Here is a 13,808-nt window from a genome sequence, read left to right as displayed (position 1 = left end):
CATTCCTTGAACTATATAATATGCTACTATGTATCATAAATGTATGTATTGGTCTACCATCCTGAAGCTTCACAGAAAGCTGAGAATAAGGTTTTACCTCAGCCCTTCAAAAATCGAGGTGTGTAAGATTTTTAACCTAAGAAATTGGTGGAAGTGGTGTACTTTATGAGGACATCTTTCTTTCCAAAGCTAAGTAGAGAAATATATTTTAAAAATAACTCTTCAAAACCAAACCAACCAGCTGAAAAACAAAAACAAAACCAAAAAAACAACCAAACAAAAAAACAAACCCCAAAACAAAAGAAAGCCCAACAACAACAACAACACAAACAAAAAAAATACTTCATACATAACCCCCCCAAAACCACAAAGGCAGCTCCTCTGTTTCAAAGTGAAAATGAGCCAAAGGACCTTAATCTTGAAAACAAAGAATTATTTTCAACTAAGTGTCAGTTCCCCTTCAAATAAGAAGAAAAGCCAAGAGACCAAATTATGTGTTCTGCTTGGAAGTTAAAAACAACTGCAAAATAAATCAACAAAGGTTTTAATCAAGCAACTGCAGGCTTACCAGAAAAATCAGTCAAAATCATGAAAAGCAAGCAAATGGTTGGCAACACACCCACGCCCCATAATGTAAACATGTTGAACGGATTAAGTGGCTTGTAAATTATGAAATTTAATGTTACTAAAAAAACCCCCTTTTTAAATTTCCCTTCTTTACAGAAGGGAAAAACGCTTTAACAGGAAAATGCAAAGTTCCTCAGGCACAGCCGAGGAGCAAATATGACGGTCAAGGAAAAGCATGTAAGGGAAGCAGGAACAGCAGGAATTGCCCTCGTTGAGAGAGGACTACAGCAGAAGATCTCTCCGTGTCCATTTCCCGGTCATTTTCCCCGGGCCCCGGGGCTGCGGCCCGGCCCGCGGTCACGCCGTGACCTTGACCGCAGCGACGTTCGCGGACAGCGGCAGGGGGCGCCCCGCGCACATCGCGGCCTTCCCACCCCGCCGCTCCTTCGCGAGCCCTCACGGGGAGCCACGGCCGCTGCCGGCCCCGGCGCAGCTCATCGCTGCAGAACCGGGCCGGTGTCCGGAGCGGGGCCCGGCCGAGCCGCCGGCAGGCCCGACCGCCCGACGCCGCAAGGCCCCGCCAAAGCCGGCAGGGGGAGCCACGCTCTCACATTTCCGCCTCCGCCCTTCCCCGTCGATCGCCCCCCGGCGGTCGCGCTGTAACGCGGCCGTGCGTGAGTGAGCGCGCCTCAGCCAATCGCCGTGAGCTGTTCGCGTCCCGCCGCTTCCTATTGGCTGCGCGGCGGAGGCGGCCGCCCAATGGGCGCGGCGGAGCGCCGGGGGGAAGGCGCGCGCGCGCGGACACCGCCCCCCTTTGCGGAGCGCGCGGCGCGGCGCGGACCGGCCCTGCTGCTGCTCTGAGCGACCATGGCGCTGCCCAGCAGTTGACGTTTGGCTTCTCCCCTCTCCACCTTCTCCTCCTTCTCCGGCCCCTTCCTTCCCCCTGCCCGGGTCCCGGCTCAGGCACGTAGACGGCCGGTACCGGCGACACCGGGTCCCCCCCCGCCCCTCAGAAACAGGCAGTAGGAGTCGGGCCGGGCGGCCGCGGGACGCGCCATGAACATCATCATCGGAATCGGCGGGTGAGAGTCGGGAGCGGGCGGGGAAAGCGGCTCGGGGTGCGGGACGGGCACGGGTCTCTCATCCCGGCCTCTCCCGGTGCCGCAGTGGGGGTGGGGGGTGGACTCGGCCCCCACGTGGCGCTTCCCGACGGCCGCGCTCTCTCGCCGCAGGGTCACCAACGGCGGCAAGACCACCCTGACCCGCCGGCTGATGCGGGCCCTGCCCAACTGCAGCGTGGTGCACCAGGATGACTTCTTCAAGGTGAGCGGGCCCGCCGGCCCCTGCAGGCCGCGGGAGGGCGCGGGGTGACCCCCGCGGGCTTCCGCCCGCGCCGCTGGCGCCCTGCCCGCGGCTCCCGCGCCGCCCTGCCCGGCGGGGCCGTGCGGCGGCCGGATAAGCCTGCGCTAGAGCGGGTCCCCATGACTTTCCACGGAGCGCTGTGCTCGTGTTCGTGGGAAGATAGAGGAGCAGGCACTTTATCTGAGCTTCGTACTGCTGGTTTTATCTGCATGCGAAGGAACCTGGTGGAGGGTTAAGATTCCCCGTTGTGGCTTCAGGGTTTCGATCTTGAATCTTGCTTTAAAATGGGTATTGAGCTTCTCAGTAGCTGTGCTGACCAAACAGGTTTGGTTTTTTTCTTGTTACTGTTTCAGCCCCAAGACGAAATAGAAGTTGAAGATGGGTTTAAACAGTATGATGGTAAGCCTTTCTTCGTGTTATCAAAGCATAACTCAAAATCTGAGTATTTTGCTTCTTTATGTGCACTGTTTTGTAGTGACTATATCACTAGGTGATATTTAATTACTGCTTAATGATAGTTGTCTTTTTTGCCTTAGTCATAAGTGCATTAGACATGGAAGCTATGATGAGTACCATAAATGCTTGGATAAAAAACCCAGTCAAGTTTGAACGTTCTCATGGGATCAACAACACCCTGGATGCCCAGATCTTGGAAGATAAGGAGGGAGGAGATGAAACAATCCACATTCTTATCGTTGAAGGCTTCCTACTTTACACCTACAGGTAATCAATTGTGCCTTCATACATTTTGATTTTTACATTATTTTATATAATGGGCAAACCTCCAAGGGAATAAAGAGATGTGTTGTAAACCAAGATAGCAGCAGGCATTTGCCGAGTTGAGGTGTCTAAAGTCTAAAGGTTGCTCTAAGTACAGGGAATGGATATAGTTTTACTTCTCTGGGTTTTGCTACTAATTAGTTGAGGTGTAACCAAATAGATGTGTCTTTCAGGCCACTGATTGATGTGTTCCACCATCGGTACTTTCTTTCCATTCCATATGAAGAGTGTAAAAGGAGAAGAAGGTAAGTTTGTCTTTTTGCTAGCCCAATAACATCTTACTCCATTCAAGACTTTGTTTCTCTGAAGCTTTTAGGTGAGAAGGGATAAAGGCAAATATACCTGCTGAGTTAGAAGACTGTAGCTTCCTTCACCAAACTCACATAAAACTTCCCACCAAGTTATTGTGTTCTGTATGTAATGCTCAGTTTCTACACACACTTTTCACTAGGCTTTCTCCCATGCTGATTTTCCAATTACACAGTTCCCAGGTCTGCAGCTACCTAAGGTTCTATATTTGGCTGTATTGTTGCACACATACACTGTTCTTACTGCAAATGAAAGCTTGAATTACATTTCAAGAGGAATAAGCAGACAGCTATTTTACCCAAAATTCTGCTAAAACTTTTAAAAGTTTATTCATTATTATTTAGGTCAGTGTGTCTTGGGAACTCCTTTTATGTTTTAAACACTTTGGACCTGCACATCAAATTTGAATTCATTTACGTAACTTGATGCTTGCAGCTCTTGCTAACTACTAACTTTTGATAAGCTCAGAAACCGAGCTGGAGTCAATGGGCTTAGGTTAAGGTGTAGAGAAACCCAGTGAAGGATCTGTCATTTCCCTGAACTGTTATTAGACTGCTTGTGAGTAACAATGCCTTAATTTACAGTTCAAGGAATTACACTGTACCAGATCCACCTGGATTGTTTGATGGCCACGTTTGGCCTATGTATGTAAAGCACAGGAAGATAATGGAAGAACTTGGAGTTGATGTGGGTAAGTCTTTAATGACAACAGCACTTTATGAGATTGCTTTTCAACTCTGTGCAACACATACTGGTTAGATGCGTGAGAGGAGGTGAATAAAGCAGGTGGAGGGAGTGTATTTCTCTGATTCCAGCTAGGTGCATGCTTTTTAAGTTAGGGTCTGGCATGCTTACAGAGACATTCTATTATAGCTCTCTTATTTTACTTCCTTAAAGTGCATTTGGATGGGACGAAATCAAAGGAGGAGCTGTTTAATGATGTGTATGGGCAGATCCAGAATAAGATTGAAGAATTGCTTAACACCCAGGTATATGTTCATGCTTATAATTGTAATTCAAAGGCAAACCTTTTAAAACCTGTATTGGAAAAGCATGAAGCTGAAACTTTCATGTTCACATCTGTTTCTGTTTAGAAATAAGCTGCTGCTGATTCTTGTGAATGAAGATGATTCCTGTTTGCTCCATGCTGCCTACCTGACTGCCTCTAAAGTTCCAGCTTCTGTGAAGACTCAACTCTCAAATTCAACTTTGTTCAATCTTTCCCTTGAAAACTGAGTTCTATATGGTCATAATTAAAAAGCACTTCCCCCTTGTCTGTGATCCTAAATTGTGCTTCAGTCTAGTGTGTGTTCTCAGGTGACTCTTTTAATTATGTTCGTAGTGTCACAGGTTAAAACATTATAGTGGAACTGATGTGAAGTGGCTCGACTATCCTAGGAGATACACACACACTGCTTTGGCTTTTTTTGTTTCAAATCTGCATGCATTCCTATAACAGTTAAGCAGCAGGTATGCTTCGAAATTAGGATTGATGTTCTTAAAAAACAGGAGAACAGGATACTTTCAGGCCATTTTACTAGCATTGAATCATTGTTAAATCTGGTGCATTCATTGATCTTGGATGCAGACAATTCAGAATTTTACATATACAATAGCTTTGAAAGTATGAATTGTTCTTGCAATTCCTATAGTAATCTGAAGGGTAAGGCAAGGTCAGATTCCTGTGTAAATACGGAAGTAGTTTAAGGCCTCAGTTTACACGAAAGAGCAGGGAAGAGAGCACTATGAATGCTTTAATCCATAGTAGAAGAAAAAGTAAATTAGTGACTAAATCTTGACTTAAAAAAAAAAATAAATGTCTGCCAGGTATTTCAAAAGGGAAGATACATATTGATCCAGTGTGAGACCAGTCCACTTCTTTGAGAGATTTTAACCAATGCTGAAGCCAGCAGTTACTTCAAGCCCAGATGCATTAGCTTTCTGACAGGAGCTGGTCCTCCCCAGTATCCCCTGGAAAAAGAGAAAGTTCTTTCACATACTATCAAAGTAGGGCTGGGGTAAAGTATTTTTTTCTCTTACAAGATACTGTACTATGAAGAGATAAGCATTAGGTGACTGTTCTGATCACAACCCAGGATGAACTTTGCTTCTACTCTAGCAAGGAGCTAAACCAGAACATGTATCTACCTGATTGTTTTCCTTCAATACTTACTTAAGTAGTGCATTCCAATAGAGCAGAGGCATCATATCAGCTTTCATGTGGTACATGGTTGCTCTCTCCTTACTCTGGTCAATGGGAAAGGTCTCCAGAGGCTGAGCATTGTAGTCAAACTCTGCCAGAATCACCTTGTTGTAGCCTGTTACCAGTGGGCAGGAAGTGTATCCATCATACTGCAATGGAAAAGAGCCATTTCTCATTATTCTGACCAAAACCTAAAGGCTGAGGTTTTACAAGCCCTGGTTAACATTCACATTTCAAAATAACTTCCTAGGAGGTTTCTGCATTTACAGTGTAAATATCAGTGAAGTTAGAAGGCTGCTAAGCCAGTTCTGGTCAATACTATGCCACTATTTCAAATGTAGATCTGTTTAACAACATTACTTAAATTTGACCTAACCTAGAACAATAGGGCATCATGTCATTAATGGTTGTTTATTGTAACTAGTGGAGCAGATGACCAGCAGATTAGGATGAGAACTGGTGTTTACTTCAACAAGCCAACAGAATACTCAAGTTAGTGCTCCAAGGAAGCCATGTGTAAAATAAAAGCAAAGGTTCAAGGACATATGAACATATAGGCTTAACAGCTGTGATACAGAAGCTTCAGTTTAACTCCTTAAAAGATTATGTCCAGCACAGGAAAGCAAGTTTGCAAGAATGTTTCTGGAGCAGGTATTGCCTTTACAGTGCAAGTAAATAATTTGCACTGATGAAAAACCCTGACTAATCAGCCTCTAACCTCTCAACTCAGAAGTCAGGAAATCTAAAAGGTAACACTTTTAATGGCAGTATTGTGTGCAATTCCATTACTGCTCTGACATGCAGCAAGTAAACATCTAGCACCACAACTGCAGAGGCAAAGCTTTTCCTGCTTTCTGGTTCATGCACTCAGCTGCTTGCAAGATTTCAGCATAAGAAGGGAGAAAACATTCAGGAGAATTTCTCCCTAAGACAAGAACTGTCCTAAGTACCTTTTTAACTGGCAACTCGTTCTTCATTACCAGAGAAATAGTTTTATCAAGGACTCCAGACTGTGCAGCTAAATAAGAAAGAAAAAGAAATGTAATAAGACTGTTTCAGCCAGCAATTGTCATTACTAAAGCAAACAGTAGTAGCCAGGCATTTTGCTGGACAATTCAGCTGCAATTGAACCTAGGTATAAGTTTACTGTCCCAGATTAAAGAAATGCTTCAGCCTCAGTGTTTCAAACATGCTAGAGCTTAATGAAACTTGAGCTGATTGTTTCAGCCTATACCCATTCTCCTATGATAAATTATACCAGCTCAGTCTTATCAAACACTGATGTTCTGGCACACTGTAGTTCTGTTTCGAGTGCTGTAACTGTAGATGCATTTACTGAAGTAGTTAAGTACCCCACTCGTTCATTACATCAATAACATACTGTATACCCTGGGGTTTTCTTACTCTTTTATTTGCCTTTTATCAGTTGTGACACTTGAAGTATTTTAATTGTGGAACCTGTGGCTACAAGGCCAGAATATGTAATTTTTTGATAGTGATTTATCAGTTAGAGTGATACATGCACGAGTAGCTAAGATAAAGCAGAAAACTTCATTAATGAATGATGATGTAATATAAGAATAGTTCATTCATTATGACATTCTGTGAACACAGAAAGCAGACTTAGTTCATCTATGAGGTATCTGGAACAACAGAACTGTTGGGTTAGTGGCATCAACATGGTCTGTAGCTAGCTAGTAAGCCCAGGAGACTGGTCTTTTTGAAAGCTCAAAATTGAAGTCATGACCTCAGGAGTAGCAAACTAAATAAAAAACTTGCTGTGACTCCACTCTTGTCATTTACACACACAAACATACACGTGTAACTTTACCTACAGCTGCAGCAGTTTTTGATGTTGGAAGGTTGGTGCAGTCTCCAATACCAAAGACATTAGGATACTTTTTATGTTGTAGAGTCTCCTTATCTACATCCACCCAGCCGCTTTCATCTGAGACAGGACTGTTGACAAGTACAGCAGGTGGCCCCATTGGGGGTGTGACATGAAGCATTTCATACTAAACAGAAAGAAAAGGCACTCAATGATTAGCTGATCAGAGCAAAATCTATCTGCTGGTGTAAGGCAATAAACACAGCATGGAGAGAGGGTTTCTTGCGTTTGTGTCTGTTTTGGTCTTTTAAACCCAAGTATATAGAATGAAAATCTCTCAATTTTCAAGTGCGTCCTTTAATTAACATGAACCTTATCAAGCAACTCCATTTGGAGACAATCTGCCTTCCTCCATACACACCTGAGACATTCCCACAGCATACAGGACTCCAGGCATAATTTATGAGACATTTCTTCTTCTCTCCACCTTGGTATCAAAATTTTTAATATTCTGCTAAAGTTAGAGATAGTGCTCTTGGGGGGAACAGCAAAACACAACGAAGCAGACTTAAAACAATGTAGAAGTTACTTTGAAGTACACAAGGAAAAGAAATAGAACCAAATGAGGGGTCTAAAAGCTCCTGACCTGATGAACTTCAGTCACTCCAGGTTTGTCCAAGTTTTCAAACACAGCTTCTCGCTTGTCTGCTCGAACTTCTATGAGGTTGCGCTTGTAGTTAACAGTAAGATTCCTGTCCTTTATTACTTCAAGCAATGCATCAGCATATTTCTTAACACCAAAAATCACACCAAGTGAGGTGTTGAACATGATGTTTGCTTTGGAACGTTTTCCAGTCTGCAGGAGGAGATCCAATTAGCCTTTTCTATTAAGAAACTGTGACAAGAAGAGACAAAACAACTGTGCTGCACTACTAAAGAGCTGATAGAACTATTAATGGAGTTCAATTATTAATGAATATTTAATTAATATTTCACAACATGTTAGAAGGTAGACCCTTTCAGTGTGAGGTACTGAAGATACCTCACACAAACAACTCATGAGAAGAGGTGACTGCAAGGCACTGAGGAACTGGTGCATGCAGGTTAAATTCTTGAAGCAGTTTAAAAAGCTTTCTGAAACCTTCACTTCTATGCATAATTCAGGTACTCACCCAGTAGGTAGCTCATAAAACTTAAACACATATGAAGCCTGACACTTCCACCTGAAGTTGTCTTTTACTTCCACTAAGCTTGCTTTAACAGCCTGGCTAAGACTCCTGATGCTGAGACAATGTGCCCCAAGGAGCCAGCATAGCCACTTTTCAGACTAGCAGACAAATGGCAACAGGTATCAACTACTTAAAGTAACAAGAATGACTTAACTGCAGCCGGTGTTGTTTTGGTGCACAACATGAAGTTATAAATTAGGCTGAGAACTGTTGTATCTGCAGCTCACCAGAAGCAGGACATGCAGTTCTTTCAGTGTGAAATTCTGAATTCTACAAGTTTCTCTGGTATTAATATATGCTAAATATTTATGTACAATCCATTTACCTGCATTCCTTATACATTAAAAATAGAAAAAGCAACTCAGTCACTTCAACAGTCCTGAGTCACAGTACTCTCATGTTTATATTTGTTTTAAAGATAATATGAAACCCATTAGAACAAGCCTGCCTTCCAACTGTGAGAACAAGCACTGTCAGAGAGGGCAAAAGACTTACTTTTCTTAAGTATGCATCTGATAAATACATGATCTTCTGAGGAGCCCCTGCACACTTCACTGGAGTATTTGGAAAAGTGAAGATAGCATTTCCTTCCTTAAAATCTTGTAAAGCTCTCCATGTTTTCTCTACTGTCTGATCTGAATAATTGGAACCTATTTTAGGGTGATTAAAACCTTCAGGCAAGCCTTTGATCTACGAAAAGAGAAATTAAGGTTTCAAGTACAGATGGCACAAATTTTGTTATCATTGACAAATATTAAATACAGACTGAAAAATAACCATACAAGAAGTTTCTATCAAAAAGAAAATCCATACTTACTTGCTAGTTGGTATTTTTAAAAATAGGCCTTGCAATAAAACAAGTATTTCCTTTAGAATTTAGTATATGATTTAGTAGATGTAACATTTAATGAAATTACTTTGGTCTGCAACATCTGAGCAAAAGTCTTTAGTGCAGATCCAGACCCAAGTTTTTGTAGACTGAAATTCAGAGTAAGAATGTATAAAGTCACTGCCACAACATTACAAATAAAAATCATGTTAAAAAAAAAAAAGGTATTACCAAAATGTATAAGGTAAATGTATAAGGTGAATGAAACATTTCTCTAGTCAGTTGCAGATACCTGTATTTGCCTAGGGTATTTTTATTTTAACTAATCTGCATCTAGTAATTATTTCCCTATTACTCCTACTGTGACCTGAGCATCTGCTTGTGAGAAAGGAAGTTGTACCCATTTCAAAATAATGAACTGCAGAAATTCTGTGAGAATATGGAGTCATATTACATGCATGGCAATGTGTTTGGGACATTCCAGTCTGCACCAGAAGCACGCTCTTGGTGAAGAGAAACCATCCTTCTTTTTCAAGTGACCACATTTGTTCTAAAGTTACTATGAGTTTTCATTACAGAGTGTGATTAACTGTGTTATATGGCTTCTACTAGTGAACACTGAATTCACTGTCATCATCTTGTACTGAGGCAATAGATATGAGAATGAGAGGTGGGTCACTGACTATGCTGCAACTCCTTGTTCCACTGACCTGATCACCAGAGCTTATTTGTGACTGTAGCTAAGCGAGGCCAGCTCTTCCTTGACATATATCTTGAAAGCTTTTCAAAGAGACACTTAAGTATATTGTCAGGTACTGCATCATATCCAGGTCAGGGTAAAAACACAAGAGCCAATTTGCTCAGAAATCTCTTTCCTTTGTGTTTTGCTCCTCCTGCACATACATCAGTGTAGTCATTCTTGCACCAACATTTTCCTCTGAGTGCCACCATGTGATGTGTACAGGAAATGCTACACAAGGGAAGGGCCCCAGGGCCTATTTAAACATGAGTTGGGTAACTCAGCTGGCTCCTTGAGAAGTGCATCCTTTAAGAAAGGTAAGGGTAGGTCAAATTAATTCCGCAGGTCAGATTTTATTGATTGCTCTGTGTTCCTCGTTCTGTTTACATTATGAGATGCTCCAGACTACAGTCAGCACACCTTATGATCTCATCATAACAGGTTGCCTTAAAGTTCAAGTTCTAACTTGCTGCCTAACATCTAACACCTGCTGATATTGCCACAGAGATGCAAAAAAGTTGTCATAAAAGGCCTTCCCAAGGGTAATTTGGGTTATTACACAGGGATCTGTGGAAGGAATAAAATCATTAGTCTGTCTTCTCTTTAATTCATAGTGTTCAACACCTTGCAGTAAAAACAGTACTGAAAAGCCATTCACTTTAATGAATGTACATGATGCTATTAAAATTAGTAAAAATATAATCACTGTAAAACAATTACCTTTTCATAATGCAGACTAATTCCAAGAGCAATTATCAGATATTTGTAAGATACCTATTGTGTAAGGAACAAAAAGTATTTTAGACAAAGAAACCAGAGCATTACCTCAAAGTAAATTTCAGTTAGCTGACAGCAACAGAATCACAAGCAAGGAGATATACAGGAGCATTAGTACCATAAATTAAACTCTAAGAATTCTAGTTAAAATGCTAACTGCATTATGAGTTACACACATAGCCTTTGTTACACACAGACCCAGGCAACTGGAGTAAAATATTCTCTCTTTTCTGTTCAGTTCAACATAAACAGGGCAAAGGCTTATGATAATAGTATTTTAAGTTGATGTTATTCTAACATAATTATCTACCACAATCTTTATTAGAAAAATATTTTAGGATCAAGTACATAAGACTAATTGGAATTCCCAGCTTCCTAGATGCTGGAGGCCTTGCTCAATAGGCAGTTCTAAGGGGATCTACAGGAACTGGACACAAAACTCATGATGTAAAATAAAAAACTTCTTTTCTTTTTTTCCACATGATTACCTTGATATCATTCTCCAGCCAGACACAGTTCTTATCTGGATCCAATGCTGTAACTTGAGATTTGATCCACTCAACACCTTTAGGAATTACACTTCCCATTGGACGTGCAGAAGCTGCCAGCTGCTTTGCACCACCACCAACCAGGGTCCACAGTGGCTGATAGTAATGAGTCTGATATAAAAGTTAAAAAAATTGACATTTCAAAACTGTTTAAAGAGACTTAAAGGCGTATCACTCCAAATGGGAGCAATGTACTCTTAACACTGTATTATTCTTAACAAAAGAAGCTGTACAAATAACCAAGATTTTGTCGTGACAAAGCTGGAGGGATGCATAAATCTCACAGAGAAGAAAGTGTAATATAAGACCTTTTGAAAGATGTTTAGCTGGCTTACTTTCCACAGTTAAAATCAGCCTCTCCAGGGGCTGGAGAGGGATGAGAATCAGATCCACCTGGTCACATGTAAAATACTTATTCTTTACAGTGTTTTACAGCAGAGGGAGACTCACCTTACTTGGCTCAACAACAGCCACATTTTCTGCCCCCATTCTCCTCTTCATCCGAGCACTCATGGCGATTCCACCAGCACCTCCACCCAACACAAGTACTTCATAATAATCCCTGGCAGCACACCTGGCTGCTGTGTGCAAGCTGAAGGAGCTCATCTTCTGCATTCCTGGTTTCAGCAACCACACACCAGAACAGAGATGGGAGCAGGAGGACACTGCCCCAAACTGTGACATCTTTCATTAAGTGGGAAGCTAGGAAATAAGGAAAGGCACCAGTAACAATTACAGGAGGCAGAATTTATATTTAAATGCCTGGGTTAGTTTTCAGGGCAAAAATTATAATACTAAATTCCTTGAGTCGTCAGGCAAGAATTACAGTTTTTTAATTTATTTACTCATTTATGTTACTTACAGACCAGACTTTCAAAATTACACCAGAAACCTCAAATATTTTCAAGAAAATCTTCCAATGTCAGCTTCAAAAATTCTTCACTATACTAGATGTAGTTGAGCAACTCACTGTGCACCTTTCTGTGCTATCTTGACATCCCTCATGTCTGTACCCCGAGTTCTTTAAAAAGTCCCATTATTAACCCTTAGAGCAACAATTTGGGACAAAGAGGTAAAAATCTCAGAGGCATTCACTGTAAAGCAAGTGTTAATTTTGTTTTACAAGTTTCCAAGATGCAAACATTTTCTTCTCATCCCCTCCCCAGTCAGAACAAAACACCCAACTCCACAGTAAGTTTCACTTTAGAAGGCTGTTTATCATCTGTGCAAGCAGCTATTTAAAACGTGGGCCCCATTCATAAATCTCTTTTCCCTTTCACCCTAAGGCTATTTGTTTGCATGATTTTAGAATAAGTCTGTTTAATACTGAAGAAAATGTACTTTGAAGACATCGTAGTTAAGGCCGAGCAGGAGAGCTCGGTATCTCAACCGAGCCGAGAGCAAGCACCTACCGAGTCACGGCAGGCTCTGCAGAGACACTCGGGGCAGCTGCAGCTCCTTCTCTGCAGGGCACCTACCACGGGCTAAGCTCCTCAGACCGCCTACTTCATCCAACCCGTTTACCGAAGCAAGCTGGAATAACTAAGGTTGGATAAGCCCTACTGGCAAGAAGTACAGATCATTGCAGCTGTTGGTTAAACAGCTGTCCGCAGATCAGCAGCTCGAGCACTGCAGCCCGCACGTGTGCGAGCCGGGCGCGCAGCTCCCCGGCCGGCTCCGGCGCCTGCGAGCCGCTCGGCTCAGCTCTCAGCAGCCGCTGCCGGAGCACCGCCCGCGGACCGAAGGACCCGGCCCTGCAGGGGGAGCAGGGCCGCGACCCCGCGGCCGGGGCACGGCCCCGTCCGCGCTCGGCGAGGCCGCTGCGGCCCGCGGGCTGCCCCGCCGGCACGGCCTTCCCTCCGCCTCCCTGCTCGGCCCAGCCCGACAGCCCCGCTCCCTCACGGCACGACGGAGCCCCCGGCGCCGCTCCCCGCCCCGCTCCCGGCCCTGCACTCACCGCTCGTGGCGCCGAGCCGGGAGCGGAAGGAGCGCGCCGCCGGCCCGGGGGCGATCGGAGCCGGGAGCGGCGGGGCGGGGCTCGGCTCGGGGCCGCGGGTGCTGCCCGGCCGCGGGCAAAGGGCAGGGCAGGAGGGGCTGAGTCGGGCGCACCGCTCCGGGCAGGTACCCGACGGCTCGTACGGCTCCAACCCTGTGCTTCCCAAAGTCTTGAAACGCCAGTCCTAAACCTGGCCCCCTGCCAATCCCTGATGGAAACCCAGCTGCGCGCTTGGCTTGGCATTGGCCTCCATCCCACGCAGCAGCTCAGTCCCACCTAGACACGCACAGCACCAGGGCACTCACAACAGGACACCAGAGCCACGACCACTACAGTACCTGTGATAAGAGTCACCAGATGCTTCAGTAACTTTCTCAGGTCACCTGTAAGCACCAGCCCTAAACTAAACTGGTCCTATAATCTAGGAGCCCCTTTCTAGAGACAGAAAAAGAGCAAAATTATTAAGATGAATAAAACAACACCAAAACACTTACTAGATCAATAATTAATAATAAATGAGCTCTCATGGACTGCATCCTCCAGTGATAGGTAAAGGCTCCCTTTTAGAAGAGAACACTCAGAGTTCTCGAGTTGTACTGGACTGTACTGGAGAAAATGTACGGGAAGAACACACAAATCAG

General features: G+C 43.7%; 2 protein-coding genes across 6 annotated transcripts; one reads left to right on the top strand and one right to left on the bottom strand.

Annotated features, from left to right (window-relative positions):
* The first annotated feature begins 1,373 nt into the window (after positions 1–1,373).
* LOC134049397 (nicotinamide riboside kinase 2-like) lies at positions 1,374–4,292 on the top strand. Its single transcript, XM_062501826.1, has 8 exons — positions 1,374–1,649; positions 1,800–1,890; positions 2,283–2,328; positions 2,466–2,652; positions 2,883–2,954; positions 3,603–3,709; positions 3,916–4,007; positions 4,113–4,292. Exons 1-8 carry the CDS (start codon positions 1,624–1,626, stop codon positions 4,116–4,118), a joined length of 627 nt encoding a protein of 208 aa, XP_062357810.1. The 5' UTR covers positions 1,374–1,623; the 3' UTR covers positions 4,119–4,292.
* A 245-nt stretch (positions 4,293–4,537) lies between these two features.
* Positions 4,538–13,273, bottom strand: SQOR (sulfide quinone oxidoreductase). Of its 5 annotated transcripts, XM_062501823.1 has the most exons (11): positions 13,129–13,273; positions 12,584–12,730; positions 11,622–11,873; positions 11,112–11,282; positions 10,567–10,620; positions 8,774–8,968; positions 7,696–7,905; positions 7,053–7,236; positions 6,172–6,239; positions 5,192–5,370; positions 4,538–4,989 (listed from the first exon to the last, which is right to left on the bottom strand). In XM_062501823.1, the coding sequence occupies exons 3-11, from the start codon at positions 11,853–11,855 to the stop codon at positions 4,932–4,934; spliced, it is 1,353 nt and encodes a 450-aa protein (XP_062357807.1). In that variant the 5' UTR covers positions 11,856–11,873; positions 12,584–12,730; positions 13,129–13,273; the 3' UTR covers positions 4,538–4,931. The 5 variants fall into 5 exon arrangements, with proteins under 5 accessions (XP_062357807.1, XP_062357806.1, XP_062357804.1 ...); XM_062501822.1 differs by lacking the exon at positions 12,584–12,730; XM_062501820.1 differs by lacking the exon at positions 13,129–13,273 and having other exon boundaries at positions 12,584–13,112.
* Positions 13,274–13,808: the final 535 nt, after the last annotated feature.

The sequence above is a fragment of the Cinclus cinclus genome, chromosome 13, assembly GCF_963662255.1.
Source record: "Cinclus cinclus chromosome 13, bCinCin1.1, whole genome shotgun sequence".
Lineage (NCBI taxonomy): Eukaryota > Metazoa > Chordata > Aves > Passeriformes > Cinclidae > Cinclus > Cinclus cinclus.
The sequence above is the reverse complement of the archived record's forward strand: the minus strand, read 5'-3'. Positions and strand labels throughout refer to the sequence as shown.